Consider the following 15734-nt stretch of genomic DNA (forward strand, 5'->3'; position numbering starts at 1 on the left):
GTTCATTCTTTCCAAAGTTTGCCACTGACTTTTATTTTTTCCATTGGATTTTCTTCCTTGCTGCTCTTCCTACGCAGATTTTGAGCTAGATACATCCAGAGCAGCACCTTCTCTCTGTTAATACACAGGTCACTGCCAGCCATTGTTGCAGGCTTGGGTACATGGGTGCTGGAGGTCTCTGGAGGAATCTGTGGGCAGCTGTTCCTCCTCCCATGCCTCTGGAAGGTCAATATAGGTAGTTTGACATTACAGACCTCCAACCCTGGGGACTGCAAACCCCTCCTCAGGCAGTCCTTGGTCATCAGATGGAGCTTCTCTCCCTAGCCTTTGCTTTTAACCTGCAGGTCAGAACAATTATTTCATCAGTTCTTCTCACAGCAGCCTTCTACAGGCTTGCAGGCTGCTCTCATATTGCCTTCACATTTATTCCTCCTCTCAGTCCTGGCACTATGCTCTCATGGCTTTAGTGCTTTAGATGTGGCTCTTCCTATCTGCCTTTTTGGCTTGCAGACTGTAGCCCTGTTTGTGCATTTTAGCACGACTTTTGCCTTTGGGTTGCTTGTTCTTAACCCACTGAAGCTCCAGTCTGCCTGTGTTTTATGGGTTTGCTTTGGCTGGTTGGGGGTTTCATTTTGGTTGGTTGGTTTTTCATTTGTTTGAGTGGGGTTTTGTTTGTTTGGGGTTTCTTTTTCATTTGCTTGTATGTTTTTGTTTTGGTTGGATTTTTGTTGTTGTTTGGGTTGGTTGTTTGGTTTTTTTGTAACAAACTGCTGTTTATTTTCTGTCCTGGGTGGCAACAGCTGCAAACCAAAGTGCAGTGTTTGTTGCTAATAGATGTCAGCCTCTTTCCACCCTCTTGCAATTTACCCGTATCGTTTGAGGTCTTTCTTTCACATAATTGCAGCCTCCAAAGCTGACAATATCAGCAAGTTCTAAAAGCCTGTTCTCTAGTCCATCATTAGTGCAAGCAGCAAGTGGCACTGGATAGACAGGGCCTTCTTGATTCACCCCTTTTTTTGCTGCTGAATCACAGGTAACTCTGCTTGGCCCACGCTTGCACCCAGCCTGTTGCAGATTAACCTGGGTGCATTCCTCAGCCTGCCTGTGGGAATGTAGAGTGTCTGCATGGAAACTCTGGCCAAGAGGTTAAGTAGCTCTTAGGAGGCAGAGCTTGATAATGCAATCTGCAGAAGCTTTCAGAGGGATATGAGAAGTGTTTCCACCTGACCCTGGTGCTGCCCTCCCTGCCTGAACTGTTTTTGCCCTGTGCTCTTTGGCTGTGTTCTGATGGGATGGTCAGATGTTGCCTGGGTTCATAGGGCTTCGGGTAGGGCCAAGGGCAAGTCACATTTTCCCTCTCAAGCCTCTTACTCTAATTTTGACATGGAGGAATCTTGCTGCTGAGGCTGACTTGGGTCCAGCTGAGGACTTTTCCGTGCCAGCTGTGTGAAAATAGCTTGAGTTTTAAAAAGAAATAGAAGAATAAAAACAAGTCCTGAGTTCTGCAGCCCTGCTGTGCTCCTCAGCAAGTCTTTGCATACACTGGTTAATTGTTCAGCCATTAACTGCCTACATTGATTAATGTGATGAGAGGAGCCTGGCTGTACCTGGCACTGCGTGGAGGGGAGGAGGAGGATGCACATCCTTTCCATCTTGGTTCCTGTCCGTGGGCTCTTCCTCCAGCCCGTGGGGATGTGGTGTTCGTCTGCTGGTTTGCTTCAAGTGTGAGTGTTGGCACAGCATGTACAAAGTGCTTTTGGGTTTGTGTTCTCTGACCATGCAAACCTCCTCTTTTGGAAAGTGCATTAAGTTTCCATGGAGCAGGAGCATCTCTTCAGCCTGAAAAAAAAAAAAAACAAGACCCCCCAAACCTACAAACAACCCCCCCCATCCCAAACTGTGTTTTCTTTCTCAATGTGAATACAGACAGAAGAATTACAAAGCAAGATGCTGCCTTATTTCCAGCTTGAGGTGGCCAAAAAAATACTTTACTTGGAGTGCTGACTGGGAAAGAAAATAGGATTTTGTGTGTGTCTTGAGCAGAGTGGAGCAGCTCTGAACTGCCCCCTGCCACCCCTCAGGGCTACTGGGGAAAGCCTGATAGCGTGGCCTCCCTCCAGGGAATGCTGTCTCTGGCTGCCTGCTTTCTAGGGAGAAAATCAGACATCTGAAGGCAGGCTATATGTGGTGGAGTGACTTCATTGCTGGAGGGAAACAAAACCCTATGGTATGCTCAGAATGAAGTTTCCTGTGGTGTGTTGCTAGCAGTAGGTAAATGTAAAGCTTCTGTCAGCAAGGTCTGGTTTTCCACTGAGCCCCAGTCAGGGTGGTGTGGGGCAGTGATGGTGCTGAATTCTGGTTGCAGAGAGGCTGTGCAAACTGGTTAGAGCTGTAAGAGACATCAGTGACCCCATTGTCCCATGGTTCAGTGTGTCTCCATCTGCAAGGAGGAATGCCAGCTGCTCTTCCCAGACAAGGGGAATGAGGTACCCAGGAGTAGATGAGTGTGGGTTTGTGTTGGAGTCATTCAGATCTCATGCCAGCTTAGAAAACCCCAGTCTGGTCCTAACATCATCTGTGCTGTGGTGGCCTTCCCAGCCACTGGTGAAAGATGGCAGAGCCATCATCAAGACCCTTGGAGCCCTCACACTCCAGCTGAAGCTGTTGATTCTGCATTTACTTTGGTGTAAGGGAAGAGATCTAGCCAGTTCTTCTTGATTCACGTCTGTGTGCAAATAGATTTCTTCCTTTCTCTGAAGGCAGCTGATGTTGACAATGTTTTGGGGCTTTCATGATACCAGCCTTATGTAGTAATAAAATTATGTGCTTGCTGCAAGAGGAAACAATAATAAAGAATGTTCTTTCAGAAGTAGCCAAACAGATGAATTATTAAAACGGTAGATTAGTTCCAAATCTTGACAGAGCCAGCTTTCTTGAGTGAGAATAATTGCAGTGTTCTTTGCAGGATTGAACATCAGAAATGTCACAGTTTTTTTCTTTAAAATCTCACACACACACACACCAAAAAAAAAAAAATGAAAAAAAATAAAAAGGAAAAAACCCAACCAAGCAAAAAAACCCCAACACACCCCAAAAAAAACCAAAACACCACCACACAAGGCTGGGGAGAGGCCTCAAGCACAAGCCCTATGAGGAGAGGCTGAGGGAGCTGGGGTTGTTTTAGCCTGGAGAAGAGGAGGCTCAGGGGAGACCTTATTGCTCTTTACAACTACCTGAAGGGAGGTTGTAGCCAGCTGGGGGTTGGTCTCTTCTCTCAGGCAACCAGCACCAGAACAAGAGGACACAGTCTCAAAGAGCACCAGGGGAAGTTTAGACTCGAAGTGAGGAGAAAGTTCTTCACAGAGAGAGTTGTTAGCCATTGGAATGTGCTGCCCAGGGAGGTGGTGGAGTCACCATCCCTGGAGGTGTTCAAGAGGGGATTGAACATGGCACTTGGTGCCATGGTTTAGTTAATCATGAGGTCTTGGGTGACAGGTTGGACCTGATGATCTTTGAGGTCTCTTCCAACCTTATTGATTCTATGATAAGAAAAACCCCAAACAATCAATCTCTCATGTAATGTAAAAGCTTTCATGCCTATAAATGGGGCATCTTTCCATTGGTTTCTGTAAAATGTGGCCTGTTTGTCCCATCCATATTTGTTTTCAAGTGTAGCTGTCAAGCCATGAGATTTATTGCAGAGCAGAACAAAGATTGAAGAGTCATTTTTATCCTGGAGATGCCCAGGAGTTGCACTTTGACTCTGTGTAGGGCCCAGCAGCTGGGTCGGTGGCCCTAGGGTGAGTTGCGGAGCCTGGAGAAGGAGGAGGAAGCAGCCTTGAAGTATTCATGAGTACTGAAAGCTTGTGCTCAGGTCTTGACTTCTTTATTTTCTGCCTTGTTGTTGTTGATTTGGTTTGGTTTATTGGCTGTTTGTTTTCCTTATTTTTTTTGTGCTGCTTCCTTCCCCATTTTTGTCTGACTCAGGCTTCGAGCATGGGTGGAGATAAAGGTGGGAAGTCTTGTAGTCATCGGTGCCCGAACATCTCCAAGTGCTGCTGGCTCACTGCCCAGAGTAGGCAACAGCCTTCCCACCAGCACTGCACCCATCCTGAAGGCATCCTGAGCTGGTCCCCTGCAGCCATGTGGGCTGTAGAAGGGGTGTGAGCTGCCTGGGGGGTTGTTGGAGGGGGATGAGCTCAAGGATGAGCTGTAGCACCCACCCATGTTGCTCCCAGGCTTTCCATGGGCTTTGGGGAGCCCCCAGCCCTGCTTTGCTCCCTGGATAGGAGCCTTTGTGGCTGTAACTTTTTCAGCCTGCTGAGATGATGGAGCTGAGAGAGAGCACGAGGGACGTGGCACTTGGTGCCATGGTTCAGTAGTCATGAGGTCTTGGGTGACAGGTTGTACTTGATGATCCTTGAGGTCTTTTCCAACCTTACTGATTCTATATGCAGATGCTATAGGTAGTTGTGTGAGAAATAGAGGATGTTAGCAATGCCAGGATTTTATAATCACTGGCTCAGAGAGTAACACTTGAACACCTGCTGATCTTCTGAGTGAGCTTTTCCTTGAGGCAGCCCAACCTGGGAAGTGGGAAGCATCCTGTGAATTAAGTCCAGGATTTGGTCAGGCATTAATACAGTTTGTGCTTCTGGTGCATGATCCTCATTACAGAGCTAGCTGAGATGATCAGGCAGGTTGCTGCAGAAGCTTCCTTGCTCTTTGAAATCATTATGTGAAGGGACTCTTAAGCCACAGCCAGACCCCTGCTGGGTTTTTTTAGCTGGCAAGGGAAACCTTAGGTATTTCCAATTTTAAGGTACAAGCAGAGTATAAGTCCTGTGGTCACCAGCATCAGGAGACATTTCTTCTTGTAGCCTAAAGCTGCCTGTGCTGTTCCACTGCTCTGGGCAGTGGTTTTCTGGAGCTGCAGTGCTGGGTGATTTGTGTATCATGAGAGTTGAAAATGAATATGGATAAGGGGCTGGAGGGAAGTTTGTCCTACACACTGCCAGGGGGTTCTTTCAACTCTGCTGTGCTAAGGTGTTGTGGAAGAGGTGATGACAGCCTTGCTCCTTCCTCTTCCCCAGTGCCCTGTGGCTTCAGAGAGTAGGTCCCTGAGATGTCACTGAGAGCTGAGAGCCATGCAGCTACATCGACGCTGAAGAAGATTGCTGCAGACATGAGCAACATCATCGAGAGCCTGGACACCAGGGAGCTCCACTTTGAGGGGGAGGAGGTTGACTCAGAGGTGCTAAATGACCCCAAAGGCACAGGTACGTTGATGTTCTCACCGCATGCCCTTCCTAGATTGAATAACTGATAATCTGTTGACAGCTAAAGTACAACCTCAGTGGTTTTATCAAGCCTAGCCTAGCCCTGTTCTAGGACCAGGAGGCATGACTCCTAGCACTTGAGCTCTCAGTCACATCTCCTCTGGGAAAGCTTGTCTTCACACTCTTGCACAAAGGCTGATCTCTTTTAGTGGCATTAGTGCTGCTGTGTAAATGCTCTGTGGGGGGTTGAAATTCCCCCCAACATAAAATTGCCAGACGAGCTCAGCTGAAAGCAAATGCAGCTGCTTTTACAGGCAAAACTACAATCTAGAAATGTGAATTGCAATGAATCTGTACAAAATGTACAATATTTACATATATCTACAATTTATAAACAGCACAAGAACCCCCCTAGACAAAACCAGGGGATTACCAACAGCTTCCCTCTCCCTGCTCCCTTCCCTCTACCCTGTACAAGGTGAAAGAGAGAAGAGCAGAGAGTAGGCTGTTAATACTTCTTCAGCCTGGAGAAGAGGAGGCTCAGAGGAGACCTTATTGCTGTCTACAACTACTTGAAGAGAGATTGTAGCCAGGAAGGGGTTGGTCTCTTCTCCCAGGCAATCAGCAACAGAACAAGAGGACAGTGTCTCAAACAGCACCAGGGGAGGTTTAGGCTTGAGGTGAGGAGAAAGTTCTGCACAGAGAGACTTGTTAGCTGTTGGAATGTGCTGCCCAGGGAGGTGGTTGAGTCCTTGTCCCTGGAGGTGTTCAAGAGGGGATTGGACGTGGCACTTGGTGCCATAGTTTAGTAGTTATGAGGGCTTGGGTGACAGGTTGGACTTGATGATCCTTGAGGTCTTTTCCAACCTTATTGATTCTATGATTCTACTTAGCCACAACAAAGCAAAGCCAGCAGAAGCCAGAAGCTACCATCTGCTAGAGCAAAGGACTCAAAAAGAGAGAAAGTTACTGTACACAACTAGTTTTGTGTTGGCAGTCAGGCCAATGGGATTATTTAGACCTTGTCATTCTTTTCCTTTTTACACCCAAGGGTAATTTTGTTTAGGTTCTACTGCTTTCTGTTCAAGATCTGTGGGAAACTTTCTAGGCACAGCCTTAAAACTACCACATGCTCCCACACTGCAGTCTTGCAGCTATCTCCTGGCTTTCATGCCATAATGACCTCTGTTTGTGGTCCTTCCAGGGTGCATTCCATTCTCTGCCATCTATCACACCCATGGGTTCAAGGAGCCAGGGGCGCAGACGTACCTCGCGGGATGTCCTGTCCGAGTGCGCGTGCTGGAAGTCGAACGCTTTACTTCCACGAAGAAGGTTAGAACTTCCCCAGAGCTCTTGCTTCATTTCCATAGAAACTCTGTGCACCAGGGCTGGTTTAGGCTGGAGGTGAGGAGAAAGTTCTTCACAGAAAGAGTTATTGGCCACTGCAATGTGCTGCCCTGGGGAGGTGGTGGAGCCACGGTCCAGGGAGGTATTCAAAAAAGGATTGGATGTGGCACTTGAAGCCATGGTTTAGTTGTCAGGAGGTGTTAGGTATTAGATAAGTGGTTGGACTTGATGATCTCTGAGGTCTTTTCCAACCTGGTTGATTCATAATTCTGTGAAAATGCTGTTTGGGGGTCAAATTTTGCTCTCTACAACCACCTGAAGGGAGATTGTAGCCAGGTGGGGGTTGGTCTCTTCTCCCAGGCAACCAGCACCAGAACAAGAGGACACAGTCTCAAGCTGTGCCAGGGGAGGTTCAGACTGGATGTGAGGAGAAAGTTCTTCCCAGAAGGAGTTATTGGCCACTGGAATGTGCTGCCCAGGGAGGTGGTGGAGTCCCTATCCCTGAAGGGGTTCAAGCGGGGACTGGACGTGGCACTTGAAGCCATGGTTTAGTTAATCATGAGGTGTTGGGTGATAGGTTGCACTTGGTGGTCTCTGAGGTCTTTTCCAACTTGGTTGATTCTATGATTATTTTCCCTTTTTACATCCAGTGGTTATTTATTTACATTCTACTACTTTTCTGCTCAGTCTGTGGAAGATTTTTCCTCGTCACAGCCTTAAACTACCTACAGGGTCTTTTCCAACCTGAATGTTTCTGTGTGTCTTGTCTCAGAAAAAGCTTCAGGGAAGATGATGTGTCTGCTTATAAAACCTCCTAAAGCAGAACAAGCAGTTGTGAGGCAGAATGATCCTAAAGTCAAGTCAAATGAAGGCTCTTCCATGAGCAAGTGCAGAAGAATGGCTTGTTTCACAGTTTCACCCCTTGTGGTGGTGTTCTCTCCGCAGGTACCAAGCCCCAATGTTTACACCATCGAGCTGACTCATGGAGAGTTCACCTGGCAGGTGAAAAGGAAGTTCAAGCACTTCCAGGAATTTCACAGGGAGCTGCTGAGGTACAAAGCCTTCGTGCGCATCCCTATCCCTACCAGGAGGTGAGTGTGGAGCCCTGTGGACGTGGTGGGCTTTGGGGAAGATGTGATCTCCTAGTCTCTTATAATAACATACTGGTTTGGCATCGCCCATCTCATTTACTTTGCTGGAAGTAGGAGAGGCGGAAGAGTTTAATTTCTGCTAATACTCAGCAGCTGTAGTAAAACTGTTTAATCTCTGTGTGTTTTAGCAGCTATGATCCAAGTGATGGAAGCATTACTCTGCTGATGCAGAAAGCATGTTGGGCCCTAGGTTGTCAGCTTTTGAACTGAGTTTGCCTTAAACATGGGGAAGGTTTAGATTAATGAAAAGTGTTGCTGGGCTGTGGCTTTCTGGCAGTGTGGACTGGATGTGGGAGGTATGGGGGCTTCTGGTATGGGTGGTCAGCACTGCCCAGGCTGGCCTTGTTGCTGAGGGTGACTTGAAGGACAAGTGGGGAGAGAAGTGGTGAAGGTCAGCAAAAGCCTCCTAATGTGGAGAAATTATGGGGAAAGATGAAATGGGTCCCTGCCCAAGATGGGGGGGCGGTTTGGAACTAGATGACCCCTGAGGTCCCTTCCAACCCTAACAATTCTGATTCTGTGAAATTATAAGGGCTAGGGTACATAATGCACTAAAACCAGGGTTTAGGTGTAATAAGGAGTTTACTGGGGTGGTTCAGCTGGGAGAAGACTCTGAGTAGACTTTATCAAAGCTTTCCAGTACTTAAAGGGGCCTGTAAGAAAGATGGAGATTTTTTACCAGGGACTGCTGCAACAGGACGAGGGGTGATGGTTTTAAATTAAGAGGGGACATTTAGGCTAGACAGAGGGAAGAAATTTTGTGCACTGAGGGTGGTGAAGCACTGGCCCAGAAAGGTGGAAACATTCCAGGTGAGGTTCTATGGTGTTCTGAGCAGCCTGCTCTACGTGACAATGTCCTTGCTCACTGCCACTGAAGGCTTGGATTAGATAATGTGTAAAGATCCCTTCCAAACCATTCTGTGATTCTAAGGGCAAAAGGGGATACTCAAAACTCAAGCTCCAATACTTGTGCTGTATTGTTGTTTGTAAGCCAGTTGGAGCACGCTGGTTTCTCTCACGAATCCGTGCTTGGGGGGTTTTGTGCTTTCCTGCCCACCCGTCTCAGTTTATAAGAGCTTGGATAGGAAAAATGAAGACACTGCAGAAGAAGGGTTGTGTATCAAGCCATGTGTGTATGCCTGCAGCACTTTGACTTGACATTAGGGTTTGGTTTTCCTTCCAGTCACACTGTGAGAAGACAATCCATCAAAAGGGGAGAACCCAGGCAGATGCCGAGCCTGCCGCACACTGCGGAGAGCACGGTGCGAGAGGAGCACTTCTCCAGCAGGAGGGTAAGTGCCCAGCTTGCTGTGTGGGGCCAGAGGGATGCTTGGAAGGGGCCAGACAAGTTGCTTGAAAAGCATGCTGTTGAAGCCCATGTTGCAAAGCCCTTCAAGCTGGTCTACTGGAAGTTGTCCCTGTCCATGGCAGGGGAGTTTGAACCAGATGATCTTTAAGGTCCCTTCCACCTCAAACCATTCTATGATTTTATTACCATTAAAGTCATTTTCTTGACAAACTTGGGCATTGACAAGTCCAGCTTTAACACCAAATTCTCCTCTGTGCAGAGGAGGATGCTGCATCTGGGGTTTGTATGGGCAAAGTCTTCCTCTGCAGCTGAGAAAAACCATGATGCCAAGAGCAGGGGTTCCCCTCCTCCCACCTCCTCTGGTTTAAAGATAGAAGCAGCAGTTCACTGAGTAAAGTTGTGTGATGGAGGCAGCCCTGTGGCCATCAAAATGTGAGAGATTTCAGTCCTGTCCCCCTCTGAAAGAGAGATGACAGTCAGGCTCTTGATGCTGAAGTGGGTAATTTTAGCTGAGCCACACGTGTTCTGTGTAACTTCATCAGATGTTAACAGATGGGCCCTCCTGTGAAGAGGGTGGATGGATGTCTTCCTACCTCTTCATTGCAGCTTTGCTTGCAAAATAATATAAAAAGAAGGCTGTAAAACCTCATGTTTATCCATGTGCTTATCATTCTCTTTCTGCTGTTCACTCCCTCCCTGGGCTTTCTGCCACTGAAGCCTTGACTTCCATAATGTTGTGCCTTAAGGCTGTGCAGTGCAGATAACCCTGCCTGCTGTGCTTGGCTTCACTGCTGTGCAGGAAGGTCCAGGAGAGAGGTGTTGGTTTAAAAGGGGGGGAGGGGGGGAAGGGAAAGGCTCTCCAGCAGGCAATGGCCTGGCCCCTGCCCTCTCCATGGTTTTCCAAGTGGGGTATCATGGCTACTGTGCTCCTTGCCCCATGAACCTGGTGTTTTGCTTAAATAGGCTTTCTCAGGTGCACCTGAGGCTGTGATTTTCCACGAAGCAAATTTTGTGGGGGTCAGAAATGGCAGAGATTGGGGGTTTATATTTAAAACAGGTCTGAAACTTGGGCTCAGACAAAGTCGACCTCTAAAGCAACTGTGCCAAAGAACAGGTCTGCTGGTGGAAGGTACAAAGATGGACCTGTGAACAGTAAACAACCTGTGACTAAACTGTTTGTGCTGCTGAGCTGCCATCTTCCATGGGCACATAATAATGTGTTTATTCACCCTTTCAAACTGAAAAGGGTCTGATCCCTTGTCTCCTAATGTCAGACAGTTGGATTGTGTGGGTTTTTCTATCCCTTAAATTTCTCCATCTTACCTAAAGTTTTAATGTTTTAATCATAGAAACAGCTGGAAGACTACTTAACAAAGATCCTAAAGATGCCAATGTACAGGAACTACCATGGAACAGTAAGTAGAAATTGGTTTGCTTAAAAACCTCAAGAGTATCAGCTTTACATGTGTTGAATTGATCAGAGGAGGACATGCAGCTGATATGAGAAACATCTTCCAACCATTTGGCAAACATTTTGGCCTAGCCAAGGTCTCCAACATGGCTATAATATGATGGAAACCTAAGGAAGTTTGGGTCAGTCTTGGATGTCACTGTTACAGCACAGTCACGTCCTCAAGGTGGGGTGGTCCAGACAGCTCATTGTGTGGTGTATGATGTAGTTGGGTCTCTGTTTCATTCTGGAAAGTCTTAATGATGATAAGTTGAAGTCTTACATGTTCAAACAACTGGAGTCCAAAGCATGTTTGTAATCACCCCTTCGGTTTGGGCTTTGTGTGTGGTCCTGGGTGCAGAATTATCTGTTCCCCATGCAGTGTGGTTTCACTAGACATCAGTGATGCTGAGTTTGAGTGATACCTGTTCATCTCTGGCTATTTTAGCCCTTCCAAAGGGAGATGGTATTGCCTTTTTTTCCCCCAAGTCAGTAGTCTCTTTGATGTGAGAAGAGATGTCAAATTCAAATTCAGACCTACTAAAGCAAAAACACTTCCTTTGAAAGCCATCTTCATATGTTTCTTCAGTAGTCCTCACCTGTCAGCTGCAGCTGTAATGTCTCCCTGGGACGGTAACTTATTTCCTTCTTAATTGATTGCATAATGGCTGTGTTCCTCTGTCTTTTGTATTCTCATGCATGTGTTGAGTAGCTGCAGAGCTCAGTGACATTTCTGAGCAAGGGGGGATAACTAGGAATGCTGAGTTTTCAAACAAGCAGAAAATGTAGACTGAGCTTAGGGTATTTGTAGCACCCAGATCAGCTGTTGTTGGTATGCAGGTTATTCTGCTCTTTGCCTTTGGGAAAGTGTGGCTGGAAAGCTGCCCAACAGAAGAAGAGCTGGGGGTGTTGGTTGATAGCTGGAGGAATATGAACCAGTCTGTGCCCAGGTGGCCAAGGCCACCAGTATCCTGGCTTGTGTCAGCAATAGTGTGGTCAGCAGGACTAAGGAAGTGATTCCCCTGCTATGGGGGGAGTTGCTGGTGGGGCTGTGCCCCAAATACTGGGTTCAGTTTTGGGCCCTCCAAGATGGATGTTGAGGTGCTGAAGCATGTCCAAAGAAGGGCAGGAAAGCTGGTGAAGGTTCTGGAGAACGAGTTTTGTGAGGAGTGGCTGAGGAATATGGCTTTGTTTAGCCTGGAGAAAAGGAGGCTAAGGAATGAACTTCTTGCTCTCTACCTCTTGTAGAGGTTGGAGCCAGTTGGAGATTGGTCTCTTCTCCCAGGTAACAAGTGACAGGACAAGATTTCACTTGTGTAGGTATGTTGGGCAGCTTATAGCTGACGTCAGGTGGATGTTGTACCTTGCAAGCTGTGTGTGCTCTTGTTGCAGACCTCAGTGTGTTGAGCGCTGATGTTATGTGGGGCAAAGCACCCACCCAGGCTGGGCCACGATGCTTTGGGTTGCAAGAAATCTTCAGACTCGGGCTGAGAGAACTGTGTCCCTTACAGGGTGCTGCTTTGGGGACAGGCTGTGGGGCTGAAGTCCCCTGCAGCCAAGGTCTGTGTTAATCTGCGTGTGGCAAATAGTCATCTTTTGTCCTAAAGGCAACGCTGGGATAACTTGGCAATTTTGATCAGTAGCATATGCACAGCGGGGGAGAGCTATTTTACACTGCAGATCCAACTTGTCACTCTTAGGCAGGCACTGCTTTTTCTTTCCAATGTTTTGGAGGCTTTCTGCTCGTGTAGGAACGTGGGTGATCCTTTGACCAGGCTGTGGTTTGAGGCTGGCTGCCACGGTGGGGGCCGGGCGAGGAGACGAGCAATCCTGCCTTGCCCAGGCAGCTGTGGGGTGCTCCCCTCCTCCTGCACTGAATTGCCTTTCTGTCCCCAGCCCCCAGAGCCAGATGTCACTTTGCACATAAATTCTCAGTGTATTGTTGGCTTTTGCTGGATTTGGCTGCAGCAAAGCCTTCAGTGAGGACTTTGCTGCTAGTGGTGGTGGCAGCGCCAAGTGCAGTGGGTCCTGCAGGCAGAAAACACAGGGACAAAAATGCTTTCTTTAACTAACAAACAAACAAAAACCCCACACCAAACACCAGAACAAGCCCCATAGCCACTCTCAGACTAGAGACTAAAGTGGAAATTGATGGCATTTTTCTTGGAACTGCATTTGTCCTCCTTTAGAACAAAATGAGGGCTTTGCTCTTCCTGCGGTTGAGAAGGCTTTTTGCCTGGATGCTGACAAACGCTGTAACTGTCGTGATCCTGGAGCACATTTTGACTCCTGGGTGTTCCTCTGTGCACCAAGGTGTATTTTTAAAATCCAAAATTCTTTTTAAGGCAGACATGGAGTTACAGTGACCAGCTGTGACCTGCCTGAGCTGTGACCCCTGGTCCTTGTGAAGAACCTGTTTGGGTCAATCACATCTCCTCAGAGATGGTTTTCCATCTGACCTGCACAATGTAATTAATTTGCTTTTTTTCCCTCACTTCCTTTATTTTGTGTTTGTGATTATTTCCTCCTTTGTCAGCAAGAAGCTCATCACTTGATACACTATCCTGGGGGAGATGCCGTGCACTGGGAGAGCTGAGCCTGCAAGTTGAGCTTGCAGCAGTTTTGCAGTCCTGAACTCCCTGGTGGGTTGAGAATCAGCTTCACCACATGACATGATAGAGGTCATACTTCCTCTAGCCTTTCCAGGTGACACTCTTGCAGGCTGTGGAAATAAAACTTCCTGAAGCATTAGGGGTTTGGAACACAAGCCCTATGAGGAGAGGCTGAGGGAGCTGGGGTTGCTTAGCCTGGAGAAGAGGAGGCTCAGGGCAGACCTTATTGCTCTCTACAACTACCTGAAGGGAGGTTGTAGCCAGTTGGGGGTTGGTCTCTTCTCCCAGGCACTCTGCACCAGAACAAGAGGACACAGTCTCAAGCTGCACCAGGGGAGGTTTAGACTGGATGTTAGGAAGAAATTCTACACAGAGAGAGAAATTGCCCATTGGAATGGGCTGCCCGGGGAGGTGGTGGAGTCACCATCCTTGGAGGTGTTTAGGAGGAGACTTGATAGGGTGCTTGGTTGCATGGTTTAGTTGATTAAGTGGTGTTGGGTGATAGGTTGGACGTGGTGATCTCGAAGGTCTCTTCCAACCTGGTTTATTCTATTTTATTACCATTTAGAGATCTGCTCTGGGTCCCTCGCTGTGGCTGGGAAGCTCTGATAACATTTACAGCCTTCTCACATCTCCCTTTTTCTCAGCACTCACTGCAATGGGGTGTTTTGTATGGAGTTCACAAATAGGTTGGCAGATGTTTGTGTTCTGTGATCAGACCCCCTGGCTTCACAGCCTTTCATTAGGTTGTTTTTGTTTCCTTTTGGCTGTGTGACTTCAGGATTAAATCTCATGTCTTCTAGTCCTTCCCAAAACCTTCTTATAGCACATCTGGGCTGAAGTGTTTCAAGGCAATTACTGTTAAAATGAATGTTGTGGGAATCTCAAAGTGTTAATTGCCTGTGCTGTGTTCTGAGAAATGGAAATTGGAGGAAGATAGTCCCAAAACGTTAGGAAATGGAGCCCCATGGACCTGATTGTATTCCATAGAAAAATGTCATTAATTGGGCTGCTGTTGTTGTATGAGCTGCAGTAGTTGCAAGATGCCTAAGCAAAACAAAAAATAAGGTTTGGTTGAACCAATGTGTCTGTGTTTAACATTCTGTGTGAGTTTCAGAGTGCAAAAACCTCATCTGCAGTGAAAACAACACAGCACAAGAACAGCTCAGACACACAAGGGTGGCTGCTGTTCTGCCTCTGATATGGCACTTGGATCTGCAGACCCTGGCAGAGGTCTCCACCCAACCCTTCAGTATTTTTAATTCTTTAGCCTGTTCAGTATTTCTCTAGATTTGGGGTTGGTCCAAGCCAGGCTGGGTTGTGGGGTTTTTTGTGTAAGGTACAGCAATCATCTTTTGCTGAACACTATTATTCTGCGGAGCGATAGCATTTCTTTTTACTGCTAGCCACAGCTGCTCATCAACCCTTTGTGGGGGTTTTAACCAACTAAGTTAAACAACACTCAAAATGGAAACACAGTGTGGAGCTGCTGAAATCTCTGAAATGCAGATGCCCTGTGGAATGTGGGCTTCCATAAATCACACGTGCTTGGCGCTGCTGGCTTCTCCAGCTGTGGCTTGTGCACCTTGCAGCTGGTTCTCCACCTTTTGTAGCCTGTCTCTCTGCAGCTACTTGCTCCCATCTGGTGTGGGTTTTCTCTTTTTATTGCCACCACAATGTCATTGAAACTGCATTCCCTAAGCCTGGATCTCATCCTGAAAATATTCTGCTGCAGAAGGCTCTGAAACCAGAGCGGGATGGTGGCTCCCCTGGGAGGCAGCTGGGCAGGGCAGGAATCCCAACCTGAAGGAGACAAAAGGGCCTGGCTGCTGTGCCTCCCCTCTCGGCTTTGCCGTGAGTGCCACATGCTGGAAGGCACTGCAACAGTCAAAATAGCAATAATGATAATAAATCATGCCCTCAGATATTTTTCCACTATGCTGAGGAATTGTCCTTCTGACTGGTGGAATTTATTGATGGCTTTTTGCAAACCAGCGCTCCGAGCTGCGGTGCCGAGGGATGTGGCTTCCGTGGTGACCTGGCAGTGCCGTGTAAGCTGTTGGACTTGGGGATCTTGGAGGTCTCCAGCTGAAGTCATTCTCTGGCTTCTAATTGGCACAGCTTGATCGACACGTTGGATGGGCTTCTGTCACCGTCGTTGCCATTTCAAAGACTTCTTGGCTGAAGAGCAGGTTGCTGTGCTTGCCAGACAACCTTTCTTTCGCTTCCATGGAGTAATAGTTCTGTTTCTGCAAGTGATTTTGATTTTTTTAACGATTCCCCCTCTCCCCCTTTGTTTCTTCCTTTTGCTTCTTTGAGGACAATTCTTTCTCTGCATGCAGTGCTCCTCAGATTGCTGCCAGCTCCCTGGATGCAGCCAACATTTTCAAAGGCTTCTGACGGTTTTTCTGGGGTTGGGCTTTTTTGTGTGCCTGCTGTAAGAGAGGTGTCTTGAGTTTCTGGTTTGTCTGATGGGGAGTGCCAGGCATTCTCTGAAGAAATTAAAATGAGATCCAGGGCAAAAAACTGGCCTAAGACTTCAGCTGGGACCTCTGATAAGAGTCTGTAGGATATGCTGAGTTTTTG

General features: G+C 47.4%; 1 protein-coding gene across 2 annotated transcripts in view; it reads left to right on the forward strand.

The window, feature by feature from the left end:
- PLD1 (phospholipase D1) overlaps positions 1–15734 on the forward strand; it is a 78850-nt gene that overhangs the window by 17008 nt on the left and 46108 nt on the right. For both annotated transcript variants that reach the window (XM_054166400.1, XM_054166401.1), the window contains exons 2-6: positions 5094–5279; positions 6484–6611; positions 7572–7717; positions 8961–9069; positions 10436–10501. In XM_054166400.1, coding sequence (XP_054022375.1) covers positions 5126–5279; positions 6484–6611; positions 7572–7717; positions 8961–9069; positions 10436–10501 — 603 coding nt within the window. In that variant the 5' untranslated portion in view covers positions 5094–5125. The remainder of the gene's footprint in view (positions 1–5093; positions 5280–6483; positions 6612–7571; positions 7718–8960; positions 9070–10435; positions 10502–15734) is intronic.

The sequence above is a fragment of the Dryobates pubescens genome, chromosome 13, assembly GCF_014839835.1.
Source record: "Dryobates pubescens isolate bDryPub1 chromosome 13, bDryPub1.pri, whole genome shotgun sequence".
In the NCBI taxonomy this organism is placed as follows: Eukaryota; Metazoa; Chordata; class Aves; order Piciformes; family Picidae; genus Dryobates; species Dryobates pubescens.